A 23,398-nucleotide genomic window follows, 5' to 3' on the forward strand; every position below is an offset into this window, starting at 1 on the left:
AGCAACCGATCTGAAGTTACTGTGGATCGGGCCATCATGATCCATAGCATCATGATTGGAGAGGAAGTAGAAGTTCATGAAGTCATCTCCCTTGAACTCTACAAAATAGCCGAAAAGGCCTCTCCTGGGGCAAGGCTAGCTTTTCCTCATCTCATTTGCCATCTATATTACTCAGCTGGAGCTTTCATAGAAGGAGACATTCACATTGCGGAAGAGAAGCCCATCACTAAGAAAAAGATGGAGCAAGCAAGAGAGCCCATTTATGGAGCTCAAGAGGCGCAGGAAGCTCATCACCATGAGATTCCGGAGATGCCTCAAATGCATTTTCCTCCACAAAACTATTGGGAGCAAATCAACACCTCCCTAGGAGAATTAAGTTCCAACATGGGACAACTAAGGGTGGAACATCAAGAGCACTCTATCATCCTTCATGAAATAAGAGAAGATCAAAAAGCAATGAGGGAGGAGCAACAAAGACAAGGAAGAGACATAGAAGAGCTCAAGGACATCATTGGTTCCTCAAGAAGGAAACGCCACCATCACTAAGGTGGATTCATTCCTTGTTCTTATTTCTTCTGTTTTTTGTTTTCTATGTTATGTGCTTATCTATATTTGTGTCTTCATTACATGATCATTAGTAGTTAGTAACTATGTCTTAAAGTTATGAATGTCCTATGAATCCATCACCTCTCTTAAATGAAAAATGTTTTAATTCAAAAGAACAAGAAGTACATGAGTTTTGAATTTATCCTTGAACTTAGTTTAATTATATTGATGTGGTGACAATGCTTCTTATTTTCTGAATGTATGCTTGAACAGTGCATATGTCTTTTGAAGTTGTTGTTTAAGAATGTTAAATATGTTGGCTCTTGAAAGAATGATGACAAGGAGACATGTTATTTGATAATCTGAAAAATCATAAAAATAATTCTTGAAGCAAGAAAAAGCAGCAAAGAACAAAGCTTGCAGAAAAAAAAAGAAAAAAAAATAAGCGAAAAAAATAGAAAGAAAAAGAAAAAGCAAGCAGAAAAAGCCAAAGCTCTTAAAACCAAGAGGCAAGAGCAAAAAGCCAATAACCCTTAAAACCAAAAGGCAAGGGTAAATAAAAAGGATCCCAAGGCTTTGAGCATCAGTGGATAGGAGGGCCTAAAGGAAAAAAAATCCTGGTCTAAGCGGCTAAACCAAGCTGTCCCTAACCATGTGCTTGTGGCGTGTAGGTGTCAAGTGAAAACTTGAGACTGAGCGGTTAAAGTCAAGGTCCAAAGCAAAAAAAGAATGTGCTTAAGAACCCTGGACACCTCTAATTGGGGACTTTAGCAAAGCTGAGTCACAATTTGAAAAGGTTCACCCAATTATGTGTCTGTGGCATTTATGTATCCGGTGGTAATACTGGAAAACAAAGTGCTTAGGGCCACGGCCAAGACTCATAAAATAGCTGTGTTCAAGAATCATCATACTAAACTAGGAGAGTTAATAACACTATCTGAACTCTGAGTTCCTATAGATGCCAATCATTCTGAACCTCAATGGATAGAGTGAGATGCCAAAACTATTCAAGAGGCAAAAAGCTATAAGTCCCGCTCATTTGATTGAAGCTATGTTTCATTGATAGTTTGAAATTTATAGTATATTCTTTTCTTTTTATCCTACTTGATTTTCAGTTGCTTGGGGACAAGCAACAATTTAAGTTTGGTGTTGTGATGAGCGGATAATTTATACGCTTTTTGGCATTGTTTTTAGTATGTTTTTAGTAGAATCTAGTTACTTTTAGGGATGTTTTCATTAGTTTTTATGTTAAATTCACATTTCTGGACTTTACTATGAGTTTGTGTGTTTTTCTATGATTTCAGGTATTTTCTGGCTGAAATTGAGGGACTTGAGCAAAAATCAGATTCAGAGGTTGAAGAAGGGCTATTGATGCTGTTGGATTCTGACCTCCCTACACTCAAAATGGATTTTCTGGAGCTACAGAACTCAAAATGGCGCGCTTCCAATTGCATTGGAAAGTAGACATCCAGGGCTTTCCAGAAATATATAATAGTTCATACTTTGCCCGAGTTTAGATGATGCAAACGGGCGTTCAACGCCAGCTCTCTGCCCAATTCTGGCGTCCAACGCCAGAAACAAGTTGCAAAGTGGAGTTCAACGCCCAAACTGGCACAAAAGCTGGCGTTCAACTCCAAGAATGACCTCTCCACGTGTAGACTTCAAGCTCAGCCCAAGCACACACCAAGTGGGCCCCGGAAGTGGATTTATGCATCAATTACTTACTTCTGTAAACCCTAGTAGCTAGTTTATTATAAATAGGACCTTTTACTATTGTATTAGACATCCTGAGTTTTATCGTTGGACGCCTGGTTCTTAGATCAGAGGGGCTGGCCATTCGGCCATGCCTGGAGCTTTCACTTATGTATTTTCAAACGTTAGAGTTTCTACACTCCATAGATTAAGGTGTGGAGCTCTGCTGTTCCTCAAAGATTAATGCAAAGTACTACTATTTTTCTATTCAACTCAACTTATTTCGCTTCTAAGATATTCATTCGCACTTCAACATGAATGTGATGAACGTGACAATCATCATCATTCCCCATGAACGTGTGCCTGACAACCACCTCCGTTCTACCTTAGATTGAATGAGTATCTCTTAGATCTCTTAATCAGAGTCTTCGTGGTGTAAGCTAGAATGATGGCGGCATTCAAGAGAATCCGAAAAGTCTAAACCTTGTCTGTGGTATTCCGAGTAGGATTCAATGATTGAATGACTGTGACGAGCTTCAAACTCGCGAGTGCTGGGTGTAGTGACAGACGCAAAAGGAGGGTGAATCCTATTCCAGCATGATCGGGAACCTTAGATGATTAGCCATGCCGTGACAGGGCATCTTGGACCATTTTCACAAGAGGAGGGGATGTAGCCACTGACAACGGTGATGCCCTTGCATAAAGCCAGCCATGGAAAGGAGTAAGACTGATTGGATGAAGACAGCAGGAAATCAGAGATTCAGAGGAACGAAAGCATCTCTGCACGCTTATTTGAAATTCTCACCAATGAATTACATAAGTGTTTCTATCCTTATTTTATTATATCATTTTCGAAAACTACATAACTATTTTATATCCGCCTGACTGAGATTTACAAGGTGACCATAGCTTGCTTCATACCAACAATCTCCGTGGGATTCGACCCTTACTCATGTAAGGTATTACTTGGACGACCCAGTGCACTTGCTGGTTAGTTATGCGAAGTTGTGAAGATATGTTTAGACCATGGTTCTGTGCATCCGTTTTTGGTGCCATTGCCAGGGAATCAATTTCGAACAACAATTCACAACCTGAGTAACAATTTTGCATACCAGTCTCCTATATGAAAATTTTTAAGTTTGGTGTCCTGCATGCATTGTTTATTTAGTTGCATTTTTTATTATTCTTCATCATTAAAAATTTCAAAAATATTTTCAAAATTGTGTCTTTTCAAGTCAATAATACAGAGAAATGAAGATTCAGAACATTCAGCAGAGGAATCAAACAGAAAAAGCTGGGCGTTCAAAACGCCCAGTGAAGAAGGAAAACTGGCGTTTAAACGCCAGCCAGGGTACCTGGCTGGGCGTTTAACGCCCAAAAGGGTAGGATTTTGGGCGTTAAACGCCAGAATGGATGCCATTCTGGGCATTTAACACCAGGATGACACAAGAGGGAAGATTTTGTTCTTAATTCAAATTTTTTTTCAAATCTTCATAATTTTTCAAAATCAAATCTTTTTCAAATCATATCTTTTCAATCATATCTCTTCAAAATCAATTTCTTTCTATTTTTTTTATTCTTTACTATTTTCGAAAATCCTTGCTAAAATTAATGATTTACTTCAAAATTTTCAAGTTGTTACTTGCCTATTAAGAAAGGATCAAATTTTAAATTTAAGAATCATATCTTTTAATTTCTTGTTAGTCAAGTAATCAACTTTAATTTTAAAAACTTTCTTTTTCTAAATTGATTTTTAGTCATATCTTCTCAATCATATCTTTTCAATCACATATTTTTCAAAATTAACTCTCAATCATATCTTTTTGATTTCTAATTTCAAAATCTTTTTCAAAAATCACTTAATTTCTTTCCCAATCTTAATTTTCGAAAATCTCAATCAAATTTTCAAATTTCTTTTCATTATTTCAAAATCTTTTAAATTTATTTTCGAAAATTCTTCCCCTCTTCTCACATCCTTCTATTTAAGGGACTAACACTCCTCCTCAAGGTGCAATTCGAACTCTATCCCTCTTGATAAGTTCGAATTCTCTTCTATCTACCTCCCTCCTTCTATTCTTCTTTTCCTCTGACACCTCAAGGAATCTCTATACTGTGACATAGAGGATTCCCTAATTTTTTGTTCTCTTCTCTTTCATATGAGCAGGAACAAAGATAAAGGCATACTTGTTCAAGCTGATCCTGAACCTGAAAGGACCCTGAAGAGAAAGCTAAGAGAAGCTAAAGAACAATTCTCTTTAGAGGGCCTAACAGAGCTCTTCAAGGAAGAAGAAACCATGGCAGCCGAAAACAACAATGCCAACAATGCAAGGAAGGTACTTGGTGACTTTACTGCACCTACTCCCGACTTCTACGGGAGAAGCATCTCAATCCCTGCCATTGGAGCAAACAACTTTGAGCTTAAGCCTCAATTAGTTTCTCTAATGCAACAGAATTGCAAGTTTCATGGACTTCCATTGGAAGATCCTCATCAGTTCTTAGCTGAATTCTTGCAAATCTGTGACACTGTCAAGACCAATGGGGTTGACCCTGAAGTCTACAGACTTATGCTTTTTCCTTTTGCTGTAAGAGACAGAGCTAGGACATGGTTGGATTCACAATCTAAAGAAAGCCTGAACTCTTGGGAAAAGCTAGTTAATGCCTTCTTGGCAAAGTTTTTTCCACCTCAAAAATTGAGCAAGCTTAGAGTGGAAGTCCAAACCTTCAGACAGAAGGAAGGTGAATCCCTCTATGAAGCTTGGAAAAGATACAAGCAATTGATCAGAAGGTGCCCTTCTGACATGCTTTCTGAATGGAGCATCATAGGTATTTTCTATGATGGTCTGTCTGAACTATCCAAGATGTCATTGGATAGCTCTGCTGGAGGATCTCTTCATCTGAAGAAGACGCCTGCAGAAGTTCAGGAACTCATTGAAATGGTTGCAAATAACCAATTCATGTACACTTCTGAAAGGAATCCTGTGAATAATGGGATAGCTCAGAAGAAAGGGGTTCTTGAGATTGATACTCTGAATGCCATTGATAAACCACTATTTTATGGTTTATCTTGTGCTCAATTGAGTGGATTTTATCAACTCTTCACCCACTTATTCATAATATTTGCATGATTTTATATTTCCTTCTTGATTTTGTGCTATGATTGAAAACATGCTTCTTTGATCTTATATTTGCTTATTATTAGTCATCTCTTATTACCATTAGATACCTTGATATGTGTGTTAAGTGATTTCAGAGATTACATGGCAGGAATGGCTCAGAGGATGGAAAGAAAGCACGCAAAAATGGAAGGAATACAAGAAGTTGGAGAAACTGCTAAGCTATCTATCCTGACCTCTTCGCACTCAAACGGCTATAACTTTAGCTACAGAGGTCAAAATGATGCGGTTCTAGTTGCGTTGAAAAGCTAACGTCCGGGGCTTCGATTTGATATATAATATGCTACAATTCCTCTGACGCTAGACGACACGACCGCGTGATCCATGCGGCCGCGTCGCAGTGAAAGAAATCAGCGCATTTGAATTCGCAACCAGCAAATTCTGGGCTATTTCTGACCCAGTTTGCGGCCCAAAAAACACAGATTAGAGGCTATAAAGTGGGGGAATGCATCCATTCATGGGAGGCTCTAATAATTCACTTCTCATGATTTAGATTAGTTTTGAGAGAGGTTCTCTCCTCTCTCTCTTAGGATTTAGGACTTCTCTTAGTTTTAGGAGTGACTCTCAATCCCAGGTTCTTTATTTTTATTTAATTTATGAACTCTTCCATGTTACATATAATTTTCTTAATTAATGTTAATTGAGGTATTTCAATTCATGATTGCTTTTTTTTATTTACATGATTATTGCTTCCCATCTGAAGACATTTTTATTCCAGTAGATTTACTCTTTTCCTTTTGGTTTTGGTTAAGAAATCAGTAACTCAGGAGTTATCCAATTCAACAGCATAATTGTTAATTGTTATCTTGCCAATTGAGTTGAACTTCAATAATCCCAATCTTTTCTTAGGAAATAAATAGGATTCGAAGATCAAACTAATTAATCCCTTGACTTTCCTTTACTTTAGTAAAGGTTGACTAAGTGGAATTAAGATTCAATTTTCATTATCATTGATAAGGATAACTTAGTCTGGACTTCCAATTTCTAATACCTTGCCAAGAGTTTATGTTTATTGTTATTATTTTATTCCCTCTGCCATTGCTTTTCTAACTTTTTACCTTGATCCAAAAACCCCAAAACATACATTTGCATAACCAATAATAAGAACATACTTCCCTGCAATTCCTTGAGAAGACGACCCGAGGTTTAAATACTCGGTTATCAATTTTAAAGGGGTTTGTTACTTGTGACAACCAAAACGTTTGTATGAAGGAATTTCTGTCAATTTAGAGACTATATCTACAACGCGACTGTTTTTATGAAATTCTTTACTGGCAAAAATCCTAACGTCAAAATGGCGCCGTTGCCGGGGAATTGCAAACGTGTGCCTTATTATTGGTTATTATAAATATTTTATTTTTGCTTGTTTATTTATTTTTATTTTTGTTTTTATTTTTGCTTTTTCTCAAGTTAAGAGGTTATTGGTTTTTATTTTAAAATTTTTATTTTATCTTATCTTATTTCAAAAATCAAATTTCAAAATTCAAATTTAAAAATTTTCAAAATTAAATTAAAAATTTTCAAATTTCAAATTTCAAAATTTCAAAAATTCAAATTTCAAAATTTAATTTTTAGATTCAAAATTTAAATAACCTTTTAATTTAAATTTGCTTTTATTTTTGTTTTTAAATTTTTATTAACTAACTATGAGTTCTCACCCCTCTCGCTTCAAGTTTGATTCCAATGTTGTTGTTAGGAATGGAAACTATAATGAGAACAGGCATCAAGGTTGGAACAATCATAGATGGGAGTTGCCACAAGGATTTGATCAACCCTCATGGCAAGAACCACCTCCAATGGACTGTCAACAACCATTCTGTGATGCATATCAAGGCAATGGCTATGGTGAGCGCTCTTTTGATTATCAACAACCACCACCATACGCCTATGAACCCTCTCCTCAACATAACTTTGGACCACCAAACTCACAAGCCCCTTTCCACCATTCACCTCCATATGACCCTAACCCTCAACCACCTTTCCAACCACCTTATGAGCCATATGAACCATATATAGAACCACCCCAATTCCAACCCAATTACTCACAAGAACCACTACTTCAATATTCACCATCTCCATATCCATCAATCCAAGAGCACTATGATCCTATTTATGAAAGCCGAGTGCATCAAGAGACAAAGGATCGTTTCAAGGAAACAGTGGATCGATTTCATGCAACCATTCGTCAATTCGAGCAAGCGATAATTCAATTAGCTTCCCGACGTTCGGACACTCAAGGAACCCCCATGGCTTCATGTTGACAATCTAATAAAGAACGTAGCATGAAGGAGATACTAGAAACTCCAGTGAACAGTACGGAGCATGACTTTGTACTGGAACAAGTGGAGGAAGCCGGAATTATTGAAGAAGAAGAAGTGGTTGAAGACTTAGGAGATGCAGAACCTCCATGGGAAAGTCCAGTCATAGAATCCCCTTCCAAGACGTTTGAAATTGATGCTGAGGAGGGTGTACAACCTCCAAGGCATATCACAGTTGAAAACTTGGAAGAGGTTGATCAAGAGATGGAGATTCAAGAAGAAGAAGCACAACCTCCCATGCCCTTGGAAAGCAATGAAGAGAAGATTGAATTGGAAGAAAGCTACCAAGAGGAAGAGGTTGAAATTGAAGAAGCTTGCAAAGAGGTGGTAATTATTAGAGAAGAGCACAAGGGAGTGGAGCTTGCAATTTCATTAAAAACACCTCCCCCTAAGTTGTCATCATCCTTCACAACATTCAAGTGGGTAAAATTCATATCCCTTAGATTTCTAATTCCACTTGAATATGGGCTACTGGAGATGGATGGCCAACTTAGAACTCTTTGTGGCATTAAGAGTAAGAGGAAGATGGTCAGTGGTAAGCACTGTCCTGCAAAGTTCATTATGGTTGGAAGCTTTAAGTTTAAACGCAAAGGTTGGTGTAGAGCTCAATTGAATGGGTCTAGGAAGTTGTTTGGATGCTTAAGTGAGAATTCTAAAGCTGAATCACCCAGATGGAATCATGATAATCAACTTGAAGACGGGTGCAAAAGCAAGATTTGGGACCCCGAAATTCATTCTGGCAATCAACACTCTTGGGGCCTTGTAACTTGCTTTAACTTACTTGAAGGCTTTCTGCGCCTAGTTTGGGACTCCGGAGGTTATTGGAATCACAAACATTGGTGGAGATTCCTGGATGAGTTCAAGCACAAGCCACCATAACAGGGAACTCACCAAATGTCCAACTTAAGGACTTTAACTAAAAGTGCTAGGTGGGAGACAACCCACCATGGTATGATCGTTCCTTTTTCATTTTTATTTAGTTTTGTTTGTTTTTGAGTTTTATTTTATTTTAAATTGAACCTGGAGTTTTGCATCACATTCATATTAACACTGCATTCTACATTTTTTTTTCAGATTATCAAAAAAAAAAAAACCATGCGACGCGACCGCATCAGCGACGCGTCCGCGTCGCAAGGAGAGGGGAGAAAATAAAAACAAACAGAGAGTCACGCTGGAGCGTGGCTGGAGGTGTGCCAATGGCACAAATCGTCCCACGCGACCGCGTGCCCCACGCGGCTGCGTGATCAGGATTTCGACGTAATAATGGTGCACAGCCGAAAGTTGTGCTAGAGTGGTGCTGGACTGGCGCTGGACGCGCAGTCCATCTCATGCGACCACGTGCCCCACGCGGTCGCGTCACATCCTACTAAGTGGCCACTCGCGTGATCGCATGCCCCATGCGATCACGTCACCCAGATTTTTGGCAACATGCAATTTAAACAGAAAGTTGTGCGAGCGCGAGGCTACCCTCGCGCCAGCAGCTTAAAACGGGTCACGCGACCGCATGACCGACGCGACCGCGTCAATCAGTTTAAGCGCAAGTCGCGCGACCGCGTGCCCCACACGATCACGTCGATTGCGCCGCACAGCTTATCCTAATTTGCCAAATATCTTATTTTTTCTTTCCCAATCCTAATTTCTTCTATCTTTTCTTCTTTCTTCTTTCTTTCTTACTCTTCTCATTCCTCTTATCTTTTATTTTATTTTATTTATTTGCATACTTTCATTCATTGCATTTTAATTTTGTGCATATTTTTATTTTCTTTTCTAAAATTATTGGTGTTCAAATGTTCTTATTCAACTGTTATATCTTTTCTGGTATTATCTTGGTGCTTAGTGACTTGTTTACACTGTTGGGTAATATTATTTAAATCAATGCTATTCTTTTATGATATTTGAATTCCTTCTTGCATTGACATAAACTTATATTGATATTTTACCCACACTTCTTCCCTTGGTTGCATATTCTGCACCACTGGTATGCCATGGCTTCTATTATTTTCTCACATACATGTTGAAGCTTCCATGTAAATGAGACCCTTTTCATTTGGCATTAACCCAACCATACTTCATTTATTTTCTTATCTCTATTACTGGGTTACTTTTTCTTCCCTTTTTCTTTCAGGATGGCCACCCGGAAGGGAACCGGAAGGCGTTTGCATGGGGAAACAGACAAATCCATCTGCACAATCCTTGGAGAAAAGCATCAGTTGGAGCAACCCGTCCACCTGCATATCTCAGCATGCACCGAGGACGGTGCAAACTTTAAGTGTGGGGAGGTCGATACTGATCTCCATAGGTTAGTTACTCCTCTATCTCAACACCAATGATTTATTTTCCTTATTCATTGTTGCATTTGCATGTTTGATTGCATATTTGTTTAATTTTTTGCATATTTTACCACTTGGTTGAAGTAATATTTTCTTTTTTGAAGAAAATTTTTAGAGAATTTCACTAATTTGAATAAAATTTAATGTTACACTTATTTGAAGAGATATTATACTGGAACATGGTTTAGAACTCGAACACACAAAACCTGTGAGATTTTTGAGCCTATTTGAATTGGTTACATTTTATCAACCAAAATTCTGTTTTAGTGTGTATTTTTCTCTCTAAAATTGTGATCTTTGTCTTGCTTAATTCTATATTTCCATTGTTTGATGTATACATGCACTTATATGATTGAGGCCTTTGTTTCACTGAGCTTACATACCCATATGGCCTTACCTTTCATTATCCTTTACAAACCAATTTGAGCCTATTTTACCCCTTTGTTCTTTACTTTAGCACATCATTAACTCTAAGCGGAAAACAATATTGTTCTTAATTTGAATCCTTGGTTAGCTTAGACTAGTGAGAGTGCTCATGAATTAAGTGTGGGGAAAAGTGGGTTTGAAAATATTTGGTTTAAGAATTGGGTGTTATATATCTTTATGAAAATGTGAAAGAAATGTTTAGGACATGTTCATGCATTCAATAATTTAATCATATACATTGAGAAAAATAAAAGAAAAAAAAAAATATATATATATATATAAAGAAAAAGAGAAAAAGAAAAGAAAAAGAGCAATTAAGCAAAAAGGGGACAAAATGCCCCAAAGTAAGTGAAAGCAATGCATATGTACTGTACTTGAAAATTAGAATGCATGAATATGTGGAAAACATGGTTAATGGATAGTTAGATATTATATTATGATTACATGGATTGTCTAAAGTTAGGTGGCAAGTTTAAGTTAATTAAGGATTCAGATTTTAGTCCACTTGGCCAAATACAATCCTACCTTGACCCTAACCCCATTACAACCCTTAAAAGACCTCTTGATTTGTGAATTTGTGCATTAAATTTATGTTGATTGTTAGATGAAGAGCAAGCCTTAGAAAGCAAGGTTAGTAGAGAATTGAGAGAATCGAACCTAAAAACAATTGAGTGATTAGAGTGTATACACTACCAGTGAGGGTTCGATGCTCAATTCCTTGTTCCCTGCTTTCATGAGCTATTTTCTTCTTGCAAGTCTATTTGTACTTCATTTTTATGATTTGAATTAGTGAAATCTAATTCATATTTATTCTTGGAGATTTATTTACTTTTAACCAAGTAGGTAGAAATATTTTGCATTTAGTTGCATTCATAGGTTGTATTTCATACATTCCACCATTCCTCTTCATCTTTATAGTTTCTCTTGAGCTTAGCATGAGGACATGCTAATGTTTAAGTGTGGGGAGGTTGATAAACCACTATTTTATGGTTTATCTTGTGCTCAATTGAGTGGATTTTATCAACTCTTCACCCACTTATTCATAATATTTGCATGGTTTTATATTTCCTTCTTGATTTTGTGCTATGATTGAAAACATGCTTCTTTGATCTTATATTTGCTTATTATTAGTCTTCTCTTATTACCATTAGATGCCTTGATATGTGTGTTAAGTAATTTCAGAGATTACAGGGCAGAAATGGCTCAGAGGATGGAAAAGAAGCACGCAAAAATGGAAGGAAGACAAGAAGTTGGAGAAACTGCTAAGCTGTCCAGCCTGACCTCTTCGCACTCAAACGGCTATAACTTTAGCTACAGAGATCCAAACGACGCGGTTCTAGTTGCGTTGGAAATTTAACATCCGGGGCTTTGATTTGATATATAATATGCTATAGTTCTACTGACGCTAGATGACGCGACCGCGTGATCCATGCGGCCACGTCGCAGTGACGGAAATCAGCGCATTTGAATTCGCAACCAGCGAATTCTGGGCTATTTCTGACCCAGTTTGCGGCCCAGAAAACACAGATTAGAGGCTATAAAGTGGGGGAATATATCCATTCATGGGAGGCTCTAATAATTCACTACTCATGATTTAGATTAGTTTTGAGAGAGGTTCTCTTCTCTCTCTCTTAGGATTTAGGACTTCTCTTAGTTTTAGGAGTGACTCTCAATCCTAGGTTCTTTATTTTTATTTAATTTATGAACTCTTCCATGTTACATATAATTTTCTTAATTAATGTTAATTGAAGTATTTCAATTCATGATTGCTTTCTTTTATTTACATGATTATTGCTTCCCATCTGAAGACATTTTTATTCCAGTAGATTTACTTTTTTCCTTTTGGTTTTGGTTAAGAAATCAGTAACTCAGGAGTTATCTAATTCAACAGCATAATTGTTAATTGTTATCTTGCCAATTGAGTTGAACTTCAATAATCCCAATCTTTTCTTAGGAAATAAATAGGATTCGAAGATCAAACTAATTAATCCCTTGACTTTCCTTTACTTTAGTAAAGGTTGACTAAGTGGAATTAAGATTCAATTTTTGTTATCATTGATAAGGATAACTTGGTCTGGACTTCCAATTTCTAATACCTTGCCAAGAGTTTATGTTTATTGTTATTATTTTATTCCCTTTGCCATTGCTTTTCTAACTTTTTACCTTGATCCAAAAACCCCAAAACATACATTTGCATAACCAATAATAAGAACATACTTCCCTGCAATTCCTTGAGAAGACGACCCGAGGTTTAAATACTCGGTTATCAATTTTAAAGGGATTTGTTACTTGTGACAACCAAAACGTTTGTACGAAGAGATTTCTGTCGGTTTAGAGACTATATCTACAACGCGACTGTTTTTATGAAATTCTTTACTGGCAAAAATCCTAACGTCATCCATATTGGCTCAGAATAAAATATTGACCCAACAAGTCAATATGATTTCTCAGAGTCTGTCTGGAATGCATGCAGCAACAGGCAGTACTAAGGAAGTTTCTTCTGAAGAAGAAGCTTATGATCCTGAGAACCCAGCAATGGAAGAGGTGAATTACATGGGAGAACCCTATGGAAACACCTATAATCCTTCATGGAGAAATCATCCAAATCTCTCATGGAAGGATCAACAGAGACCTCAACAAGGTTTCAACAACAATAATGCTGGAAGAAATAGGTTTAGCAATAGCAAGCCTTTTCCATCACCTTCTCAGCAACAGACAGAGAATTCTAAGCAAAGCCACTCTGACCTAGCAACCATTGTCTCTGATCTAATCAAAACCACTCAAAGTTTCATGACTGAAACAAGGTCCTCCATTAGAAATTTGGAGGCACAAGTGGGTCAGCTGAGTAAGAAAATTACTGAACTCCCTCCTAGTACTCTCCCAAGCAATACAGAAGAGAATCCAAAGAGAGAGTGCAAGGCCATAACCACAACCCACATGGCCAAACCTGGAGAGGAGGAAGAGGCAGTGATCTCCACTAAGGAAGACCTCAATGGACGTCCACTGACCTCCATGGAGTTCCCTAATGAGGAACCATGGGAATCTGAGGCTCACACTGAGACCATAGAGATTCCAGTGAATTTACTTCTACCATTCATGAGCTCTGATGAGTATTCCTCCTCTGAAGAGGATGAAGATGTTACTAAAGAGCAAGTTGCTAAGTACCTTGGAGCAATCGTGAGGCTAAATGCCAGGTTGTTTGGTAATGAGACTTGGGAGGATGAACCTCCATTGCTCATCAAAGAACTGGATGACTTGACTAGGCAGAGATTACCTCTGAAGAGACAAGATCCTTGAAAGTTCTCAATACCTTGTACCATAGGCACTATGACCTTTGAGAAGGCTCTGTGTGACCTGGGATCAAGCATAAACCTCATGCCTCTCTCTGTAATGGAGAAGCTAGGGATCATAGAGGTACAAGCTGCAAGAATCTCACTGGAGATGGCAGACAATTCAAAGAAACAGGCTTATAGACTTGTAGAGGATGTCTTGGTAAAAGTTGAAGGCCATTACGTCCCTGCTGATTTCATAATCCTAGAGACTGGAAAGTGTATGGATGAATCCATCATCCTTGGCAAACCCTTCCTAACCACAGCAAAAGCTGTGATTGATGTTGACAGGGGAGAATTGATCATTCAAGTGAATGGAGACTCCCTTGTGTTTAAAGCTCAAGGATATCCCTCTGTCACCATGGAGAGGAAGCATGAAGAGCTTCTCTCAACACAGAGTCAAACAGAGCCCCCACAGTCAAACTCTAAGTTTGGTGTTGGGAGGCCACAACCAAACTTTAAGTTTGGTGTTAAACCCCCACATTCAAACTCTAAGTTTGGTGTTGGGAGGTTCCAACATTGCTCTGAACATCTGTGAGGCTCCATGAGAGCCCACTGTCAAGCTATTGACATTAAAGAAGCGCTTGTTGGGAGGCAACCCAATTTTTACTTATCTATGTTAAATTTCTATTTTCTTTTATTATTTTATATTTTCTGTAGGTTGATGATCATGTGAAGTCACAAAAATAATTGAAAAAGTAAAAACAGAAGGATAAATAGAATGAAAAATAGAACACCCTGGAGGAGAAACTTACTGGCGTTTAAACGCCAGTAAGAGTAACAGAATGGGCGTTAAACGCCCAGTCTGGCACCATTCTAGGCGTTTAACGCCAGAAATGGGCACCAGACTGGCGTTTAACGCCAGGAATGGGCAAAAAGCTGGCGTTAAACGCCAGAAATGGGCAGTAGCCTGGCGTTTAATGCCAGGATTGGCAGCAAGGAGCGTTTTGCACGCCACATGGTGCAGAGATGAGAAATCCTTGACACCTCAGGATCTGTGGACCCCACAGGATCCCCACCTACCCCACCTCTCTCTCTCTTCTTCACCCATTCACCAATCACCTCAATACATCTTCCCCAAAAACCCCTCACCTATCAAATCCCACCATTCTCTTCACCACTCACATCCATCCTTCATAAAACCCTACCTACCTCACCATTCAAATTCAAACCACTTTCCCACCCAAACCCACCCATAATGGCCGAACCATGCCCCCTATCCACTCCTATATAAACCTATCTTCACTCCTTCATTTTCACACAACCTAAACACTATTTCTCCCCCTTGGCCGAAACACAAAGCCCCCTCCATCTCCTCTATTTTTTCTTCTTCTACTCTCTTCTTTCTTCTTTTGCTCGAGGACGAGCAACCTTCTAAGTTTGGTGTGGTAAAAGCTAAAGCTTTTTATTTTTCCATAACCATTTATGGCACCAAAGGCCGGAGAAACCTCTAGAAAGAGAAAAGGAAAGGCAAAAGCTTCCACCTCTGAGTCATGGGAGATGGAGAGATTCCTCTCAAGGGTGCATCAAGACCACTTCTATGAAGTTGTGGCCAAGAAGAAGGTGATCTCCGAGGTCCCTTTTAAGCTCAAAAAGGGCGAATATCCAGAGATCCGACATGAGATCCGAAGAAGAGGTTGGGAAGTTCTCACCAACCCCATTCAACAAGTCGGAATCTTAATGGTTCAAGAGTTCTATGCCAATGCATGGATCACCAAGAACCATGATCAAAGTGTGAACCCGGATCCTAAGAATTGGCTTACAATGGTCCGAGGGAAATATTTAGATTTCAGTCCGGAAAATGTAAGGTTGGCATTCAACTTGCCCATGATACAAGGAGATGCACGCCCCTACACTAGAAGGGTCAACTTTGATCAAAGGTTAGACCAAGTCCTCATGGACATCTGTGAAGAGGGCGCTCAATGGAAGAGAGATTCAAGAGGAAAGCCGGTTCAACTAAGAAGGCATGACCTCAAGCCCGTGGCTAGGGGATGGTTGGAGTTCATCCAACGCTCAATCATTCCTACTAGCAACCGGTCTGAAGTTACTATAGACCGGGCTATCATGATTCATAGCATCATGATTAGAGAGGAAGTAGAAGTTCATGAGGTTAGCCTTCCCTCATCTCATTTGTTACCTCTGCAATTCAGCTGGAATTGACATAGAGGAAGACATCCTCATTGATGAGGATAAGCCCATCACTAAGAAAAGGATGGAGCAAACAAGAGATCCCACTCATGGACAAGAGCATGAGGAATTTCCTCATCATGAAATCCCTGAGATGCCTCAAGGGATGCATTTTCCTCCACAAAACTATTGGGATCAAATCAACACCTCCCTAGGAGAATTAAGTTCCAACATGGGACAACTAAGGGTGGAGCACCAAAAGCATTCCATCCTCCTCCATGAAATTAGAGAAGACCAAAGAATCATGAGAGAGGAGCAACAAAGGCAAGGAAGAGACATTGAGGAGCTCAAGCACTCCATAAGATTTTCAAGAGGAAGAACAAGCTGTCATTACTAAGGTGGACCCGTTCTTTAATTTCCTTGTTCTTTATTTTCTGTTTTTCGAAAATTGTGCTTTATGTTTGTCTATGTTTGTGTCTTTATTACATGATCATTAGTGTCTTAGTGTCTATGCCTTAAAGCTATGAAAATGAATCCATCACCTTTCTTAAATGAAAAATGTTTTTAATTGAAAAAGAAGAAGAAGTACATGAATTTTGAATTTTAAAACAGTTTAATTATTTTGATGTGGTGGCAATACTATTGTTTTCTGAATGAATGCTTGAACAGTGCATATTTTTTAATTTGATTGTTTATGAATGTTAAAATTGTTGGCTCTTGAAAGAATGATGGGAAAAGGAGAAATGTTATCTGATGATTTGAAAAATCATAAAATTGATTCTTGAAGCAAGAAAAAGCAGTGAAAATCTTGCAGAAAAAAAGGATATATGCGAAAAAAAAAAGAGAGAAAAGCAAGCAGAAAAAGTCAATACCCCTTTAAACCAAAAGGCAAGGGTGATAAAAAGGATCCAAGGCTTTGAGCATCAGTGGATAGGAGGGCCCACAGGAATAAAATCCTGGCCTAAGCGGCTAAACCAAGCTGTCCCTAACCATGTGCTTGTGGCGTGAAGGTGTCACGTGAAAACTTAAGACTGAGCGGTTAAAGTCGAGGTCCAAAGCAAAAAGAAGAGTGTGCTTAAGAACCCTGGACACCTCTAATTGGAGACTCTAGCAAAGCTTAGTCACAATCTAAAAAGGTTCACCCAGTTATGTGTCTGTGGCATTTATGTATCTGGTGGTAATACTGGAAAACAAAGTGCTTAGGGCCACGGCCAAGACTCATAAAGTAGCTGTGTTCAAGAATCAACATACTTAACTAGGAGAATCAATAACACTATCTGGATTCTGAGTTCCTATAGATGCCAAACATTCTGAACTTTAAAAGATAAAGTGAGATGCCAAAACTGTTCAGAGGCAAAAAGCTAAAATCCCCGCTCATCTAATTAATACTGATTTTCATAGATTTTTTTGGAATTCATTGTATATTCTCTTCTTTTTATCCTATTTGATTTCAGTTACTTGGAAACAAGCAACAATTTAAGTTTGGTATTGTGATGAGCGGATAATTTATACGCTTTTTGGCATTGTTTTTAGTATGTTTTTAGTATATTTTAATTAGTTTTTATTATATTTTTATTAGTTTTTAAATAAAAATTACTCTTCTGGACTTTACTATGAGTTTGTATATTTTTCTGTGATTTCAGGTATTTTCTGGCTGAAATTGAGGGACCTGAGCAAAAATCTGATCCAGAGGCTGAAAAAGGACTGTAGATGCTGTTGGATTCTGACCTCCCTGCACTCAAAGTGGATTTTCTGGAGCTACAGAAGCCCAATTGGCGCGATTTTAATTGCGTTGGAAAGTAGACATCCGGGGCTTTCCCGCAATATATAATAGTCTATACTTTACCCGAGATTTGATGGCCCAAATAGGCGTTCGACGTCAGCTCAAGAATTCTGGCGTTTAACTCCAGAACTGGCACAAAAGCTGGAGTTAAACGCCCAAACTGGCACAAAAGCTGGCGTTTAACTCCAAGAAAAGTCTCTATACATGGAAGCTTCAATGCTCAGCCCAAGCACACACCAAGTGGACCCGAAAAAAGATTTCTGCATTAATTACATATTTCTATAACCCTAGGCTACTAGTCCTCTATAAATAGGACATTTTGCTATTGTATTTAGGGAGATCTTTTGGACGTTTAGTCCCTAGACCTTGGAGGCTGGCCATTCGGCCATGCTTACACTATTATCACTTATGTATTTTCAACGGTGGAGTTTCTACACACCATAGATTAAGGTGTGGAGCTCTGCTGTTCTTCATGAATTAATACAAAGTACTATTATTTTTCTATTCAACTCAAGTTTATTTCTTCTCCAAGATATTCATTCGTTCTTCAACTTGATGAATGTGATGATCCGTGACACTCATCATCATTCTCACCTATGAACATGTGCCTGACAAACACCTCTGTTCTACTAGCAATGGCTTGAATGCGTATCTCTTGGGTTTCTAATCTCAGATTGGAACCTTCGTGGTATAGGCTAGAATTATTGGCGGCCATTTCTGAGATTCGGAACGTCTAAACCTTGTCTGTGGTATTCTGAGTAAGATTTGGGAAGGGATGACTGTGACGAGCTTCAAACTCGCGATTGTGGGGCGTGTGACAGACGCAAAAGGATCAATGGATCCTATTCTGACATGATCGAGAACCGACAGATGATTAGCCGTGCGGTGACAGTGCATTTGGAATATTTTCACTGAGAGGATGGGAAGTAGCCATTGACAACGGTGATGCCCAACATAAAGCTTGCCATGGAAAGGAGTATGAATGATTGGAAGAAGGCAATAGGAAAGCAGAGGTTCAGGGGGGACAAAGCATCTTCATACGCTTATATGAAATTCCAACCAAAGAATTACATAAGTATCTCTATCTTTACTTTATGTTTTATTTATCTTTTAATTATCAATTCTCCATCACCATCTGAATTCGCCTGACTGAGATTTACAAGGTGGCCATAGCTTGCTTCAAACCGACAGTCTCCGTGGGATCGACCCTTACTCACGTAAGGTATTACTTGGACGACCCAGTGCACTTGCTGGTTAGTTGTGCGGAATTATGACAAAGTGTGATTCACATTTAAGAGCTCCAAGTCCTTTGGCGCCATTGTTGATGATCACAATTTCGTGCACCAGTGGTTGACTATAGATTTCTTAGGTTTGAAGATTCTTAGCACATTACTCTGTAAAAAACGATCCTCCAGATCTTTTCATAACAAAACAGCTGAACTAGCATATATCGCATCAACTGCAATATCCTTTGATATCACATCAAGAGCAACACAGTGATGATGTCATTTGTGCATTACCAAGACTTTGCAAGCAATAGATTTTTTTATTGGATATGGTTTGACTAGTGTTCCATCTATCAAGTAAGTCTTACGCTTTGCACTAAGCGCAAGACACCTTGAGCGACTCCATAAAGCATAGTTGTTTTCTTGGAGAGGCTGAGAGACGGTAAGGAATTCAAAATGATCACCCAATTACCATACATATGAATTGGAAAATAAATGCATCGACGAATTTTGAATAAGAGACACTTGCAGTTGAGGAGTTAGGATATCCATAGGATTTGAAATCTCCATTTATTAAGATCTTGAAGAAAAGATGGAAGAGAGGGTAAAGTATGGACAAAATAGAAGAAAAAGAAAAAAAGAAAAAATAATAGAAAAATAATTATATTTCTGGTACTATATTAAACACAGAATAAAGGATTAAGAAGAGAAAATAAAGATAAAACGATACATGTGATGCAAATTATTAGCATATGATATAAATATTTTTTCTCTCATAATTTGGTCACTTCACTTCACTGGTTAAATGTTAACTCCAATACTCTAGCCATACTTATGAATTATGATTATAAAGTAAATACACTCGTATTAGTTTTCCATACGTATGTTTTTAATTTATTGTGTGTTAAATAGTGTTCCTATTCTTTACAAAATAAGCTAACCGTGTGGCTGTTGTTGTTGTTGTTGTTCATGGTTTTAATTGTGTACTATGTATTATGTATTATACATTGGTTTGTTAGATCTTTTTAGCTTTGCAGTTGTCATATTCATACTTAACAGAGCATATAGTATTGCTCATATCATTATTTTGATTCTGATGTTCATTATTTTTTTTTATTAGTCTAGAAGTTCTAGATAGTTCATTGATCCTTTAATTTTGCGTTCACACTCGTTAGAGGGAGAAGCAAAATCCAAAACCTAAAAGAACAAGTTTTTCTATTTTACTCAAGAGAGGAAAAACAAATATATAAACAACTATATATAGTTCAAAATTCAAATGTTACATTCAAAATTCGGAATTTTTTTAAACAATAAAAAGATCTTTTATTTTTAAAAATATATAATTTATAATATTTTTATTGATTTGTACTTTATTACTTATTTCGTTTACAATGTAAACAAAATAACATTGTGCAATGACGGATCCAAAAAATTTTGACAGTGGAAACAAAATTTAAGAATATTATGTGTACACTAAAAATTAGTTACGAAATTAGTAACAATATATTTATGTTATATTGAATGTTTATTTTATATTTAGATACGCGAATGATTTGGTAATAATTTTGTGTGTACACTTAACAAAGTTGACAAACTATAAACATAATATGATAATAACTTTTATAATTATATTTTATTATTGTAAAATTTGATTAGTCTTTAAATTATTTAACTAACAAATTAAAAATATTAAAATAATAATTTAAAAAATAACATAAAATTTAGAATTCTATTCACTAGCTAGATTTTATATTTTAAAAAGATTGATTAATATTTTTATTGTCAGTACAATCAAATTTTATTTTTTTTCTAAATATATATTTCTAAATAATCATTTAGAAATTTATCTTCTATATGATTACAGAACCGACTCTTTATGATATTTATAACTGAAATTTTTTTTTAACTAATACAGTTACTATGAACAAAACTAAAGCTAATTTCTAAAGAAGAAATATAAACGAATAAATAATATTCTTTCGAGTCTCAACATATTTCATAATAATTTAATTTAGTGTGGTCATATTTAATTATTTTGTGGGGGCAAATAAATATTATCTTTATGTACTACTTATAAAATTTTCAAATTGTAGTAGGGGCACTTGCCCCCATAATTTCCTTAGTAAATCCGTCTCTGACACTGTGTATATCTTGTTTACACTGTAAATAAGATAAGACACGATACGATGCCATTGTATAACGTTTGCACATGTAGTGTGTAACGTGCTTATCCCATTTACAGTGTAAACAAGATATATACAATGTTATTTTGTTTACACTGTAAACGAGATAAGTAAGAAGTGTGTCTATATATTGAACTCATTTACAGCTCCTTTTGATGTCACTTTTCATCCATTTTTTCTGTTTTTCTCCCACTTCTATCCTTTTCTAATCATACTATCGAGGTACTCGGAGAATATGGCACGCACAGATGCACGAGATGAGGATATCAACTGCCTGAATTTGGAGAATATGCCAGGTTAGTATTGTTATTGTCATGTTTAAGTTAAATAAGCATATATTTATAGTCATGGTTAGGTGGAAGAATATATTGTTAGTAAATGTTAATTGATAGGGTTTGGTTTAACTTATTAGGTAAATTATGTAATATTTATTTCATTTTATTATTTATTTAATGTGATTTCTATATTTTTTATTTTAATTTTGATAACTTGATAGATATCTTTTTTTAGTCAGTGTTAGTGGATATGTATGAATTAAGTTATTAGTTAAATTAATTTATTAAGTAAATATTTATTTCATTTTTTTAATTTGATTTCTATATTTTTAACTTTAATTTTGATAGCTTTGTACATAACCTTTTTTAACTGTTATTCAATGTTTTAATGGAACTTACAATTGTTCGATATATTTTTTCGAACGATTGAGTTTTAAAATTAATTATTCTGTTTCCAACTGAGTTATGAAATGTAGAATACTTGTTTAGTATATTTTTTCTTTTTATTTTGAATTTAAATGTTTACTTTTGAAACATATTTCTTATTCTAGTTTTTTATTTTTTATCAGAGGCCTCGCCTACTTCTCCCTAGGCGAGTGAGTCACACGCTTGCACCACCGGACGCCATTGTCCCTTACTTGAGGGAGGATGGATTTGGCGACAAGTTGCCGCTCAAGGACTTCGTGTTTGACAACTCCCTAATAACGACATTCGTGGAGTATTGACGTTCGAAGACCCACACTTTCCACCTGCCATGGGGTGAGTGCACCATAACCCTTCAAGATATTGCATACTACCTCAGGCTACGGATGCATGGGGAGCCAATGGGTGGGTGGTTCTGTGATTTTCAAACATGGTACGGGCACTCGACCTGGGATTGGGTGGAGCAACTACTTGGTGCCAGGCCTCTTGATAGTCAGCAGCATGGTGCGCGGAGGAAGGAGTCTTTCTCCATCAAGCTTACATGGCTTTGGGACCGGGTCTCGCAAATGCCCGATACTGCTGATCCAGCCACCCTTCGATAGTACACGAGGTGTTACATACTGACGATGGGATTTTCTATCGGTAAAGAAATATAAAAAATGATCGCGTTATAAGTATAGCTTCTAAACCAACAGAAAATCTTTTCGTACAAACGTTTTGGTTGTCACAAGTAACAAACCCCTTTAAAATTGATAACCGAAGTATTTAAACATCGGGTCGTCTTCTCAAGGAACTGCAGGGAGGTATGTTCTTATTAATGGTTATGAGTTTTGTAAATTGGGGGTTTTGAAAGTAAGGGACAAGTAATTTAAATGACAAATAAAATAAATAAATAACTGTAAAATAAACTCTTGGTAAGGTATGAAAATTCGAAAGTCCTATCATAGTTACTCCTATGAGAATGGAAGTTAATCCCACTTCGTTAACCCTTATGAAAGCCAGAGAAAGTCAAGTGAACTAATTAGTTAGATTCCCAAGTCCTAGCCAACTCCTAAGGAAAGACTAGAGTTAGTGGAATATCAATCAATTAGCCGACATAACAACCAATCACGGATAGTTCATAACTCAAGAGCTTCCAGTTAATCAATTAAAGCCAATAATGTAAAAAGCTAAATAAGAATCTTAGATCTGAAATACCTCAATTGCATTAAATAAGAGAAAATCAATCTAAACATAAAGAATTCATAAGCCAATCTAGCAACATAAGTAATTAAAGGATAGCATTAAAGTATCTGAAAGTAAAAGAGAAATATAAAGTAAAAGAAATATTGAACCTGATGAAGAGTTGAAATTCTAAATCCTTAAGAGGAATCATAATCCTAAAACCTAAGAGAGAGGAGAGAACCTCTCTCTCTAAAAGCTACATCTAAACTATGAAAAGTGAATAATTGAAGGCCTATCAATGAATGGATGCATTTCCCCACTTTATAGCCTCTAATCTGTGTTTTCTGGGCTGAAAACTGGGTCAGAAATAGCCCAGAAATTGCGCCCAGTGATTTCTGTTATG

The 23,398-nt window shown here is 37.0% G+C and overlaps 1 protein-coding gene and 1 non-coding gene across 2 annotated transcripts in view; one reads left to right on the plus strand and one right to left on the minus strand.

The window, feature by feature from the left end:
* LOC148576206 (uncharacterized) overlaps positions 1 to 22,433 on the plus strand; it is a 46,191-nt gene extending 23,758 nt beyond the window's left edge. Inside the window, exons 6-7 of the mRNA XM_088502689.1 lie at positions 21,978 to 22,126; positions 22,211 to 22,433. Coding sequence (XP_088358815.1) covers positions 21,978 to 22,126; positions 22,211 to 22,433 — 372 coding nt within the window. The remainder of the gene's footprint in view (positions 1 to 21,977; positions 22,127 to 22,210) is intronic.
* LOC148576207 (small nucleolar RNA R71) lies at positions 4,935 to 5,042 on the minus strand. Its single transcript, XR_015904280.1, has one exon. It is a non-coding gene; the product is annotated as a small nucleolar RNA R71 (small nucleolar RNA).
* Positions 22,434 to 23,398: the final 965 nt, after the last annotated feature.

This window comes from Arachis ipaensis, chromosome B1, assembly GCF_059453495.1.
Source record: "Arachis ipaensis isolate K30076 ecotype BB chromosome B1, ASM5945349v1, whole genome shotgun sequence".
Taxonomy (NCBI): domain Eukaryota; kingdom Viridiplantae; phylum Streptophyta; class Magnoliopsida; order Fabales; family Fabaceae; genus Arachis; species Arachis ipaensis.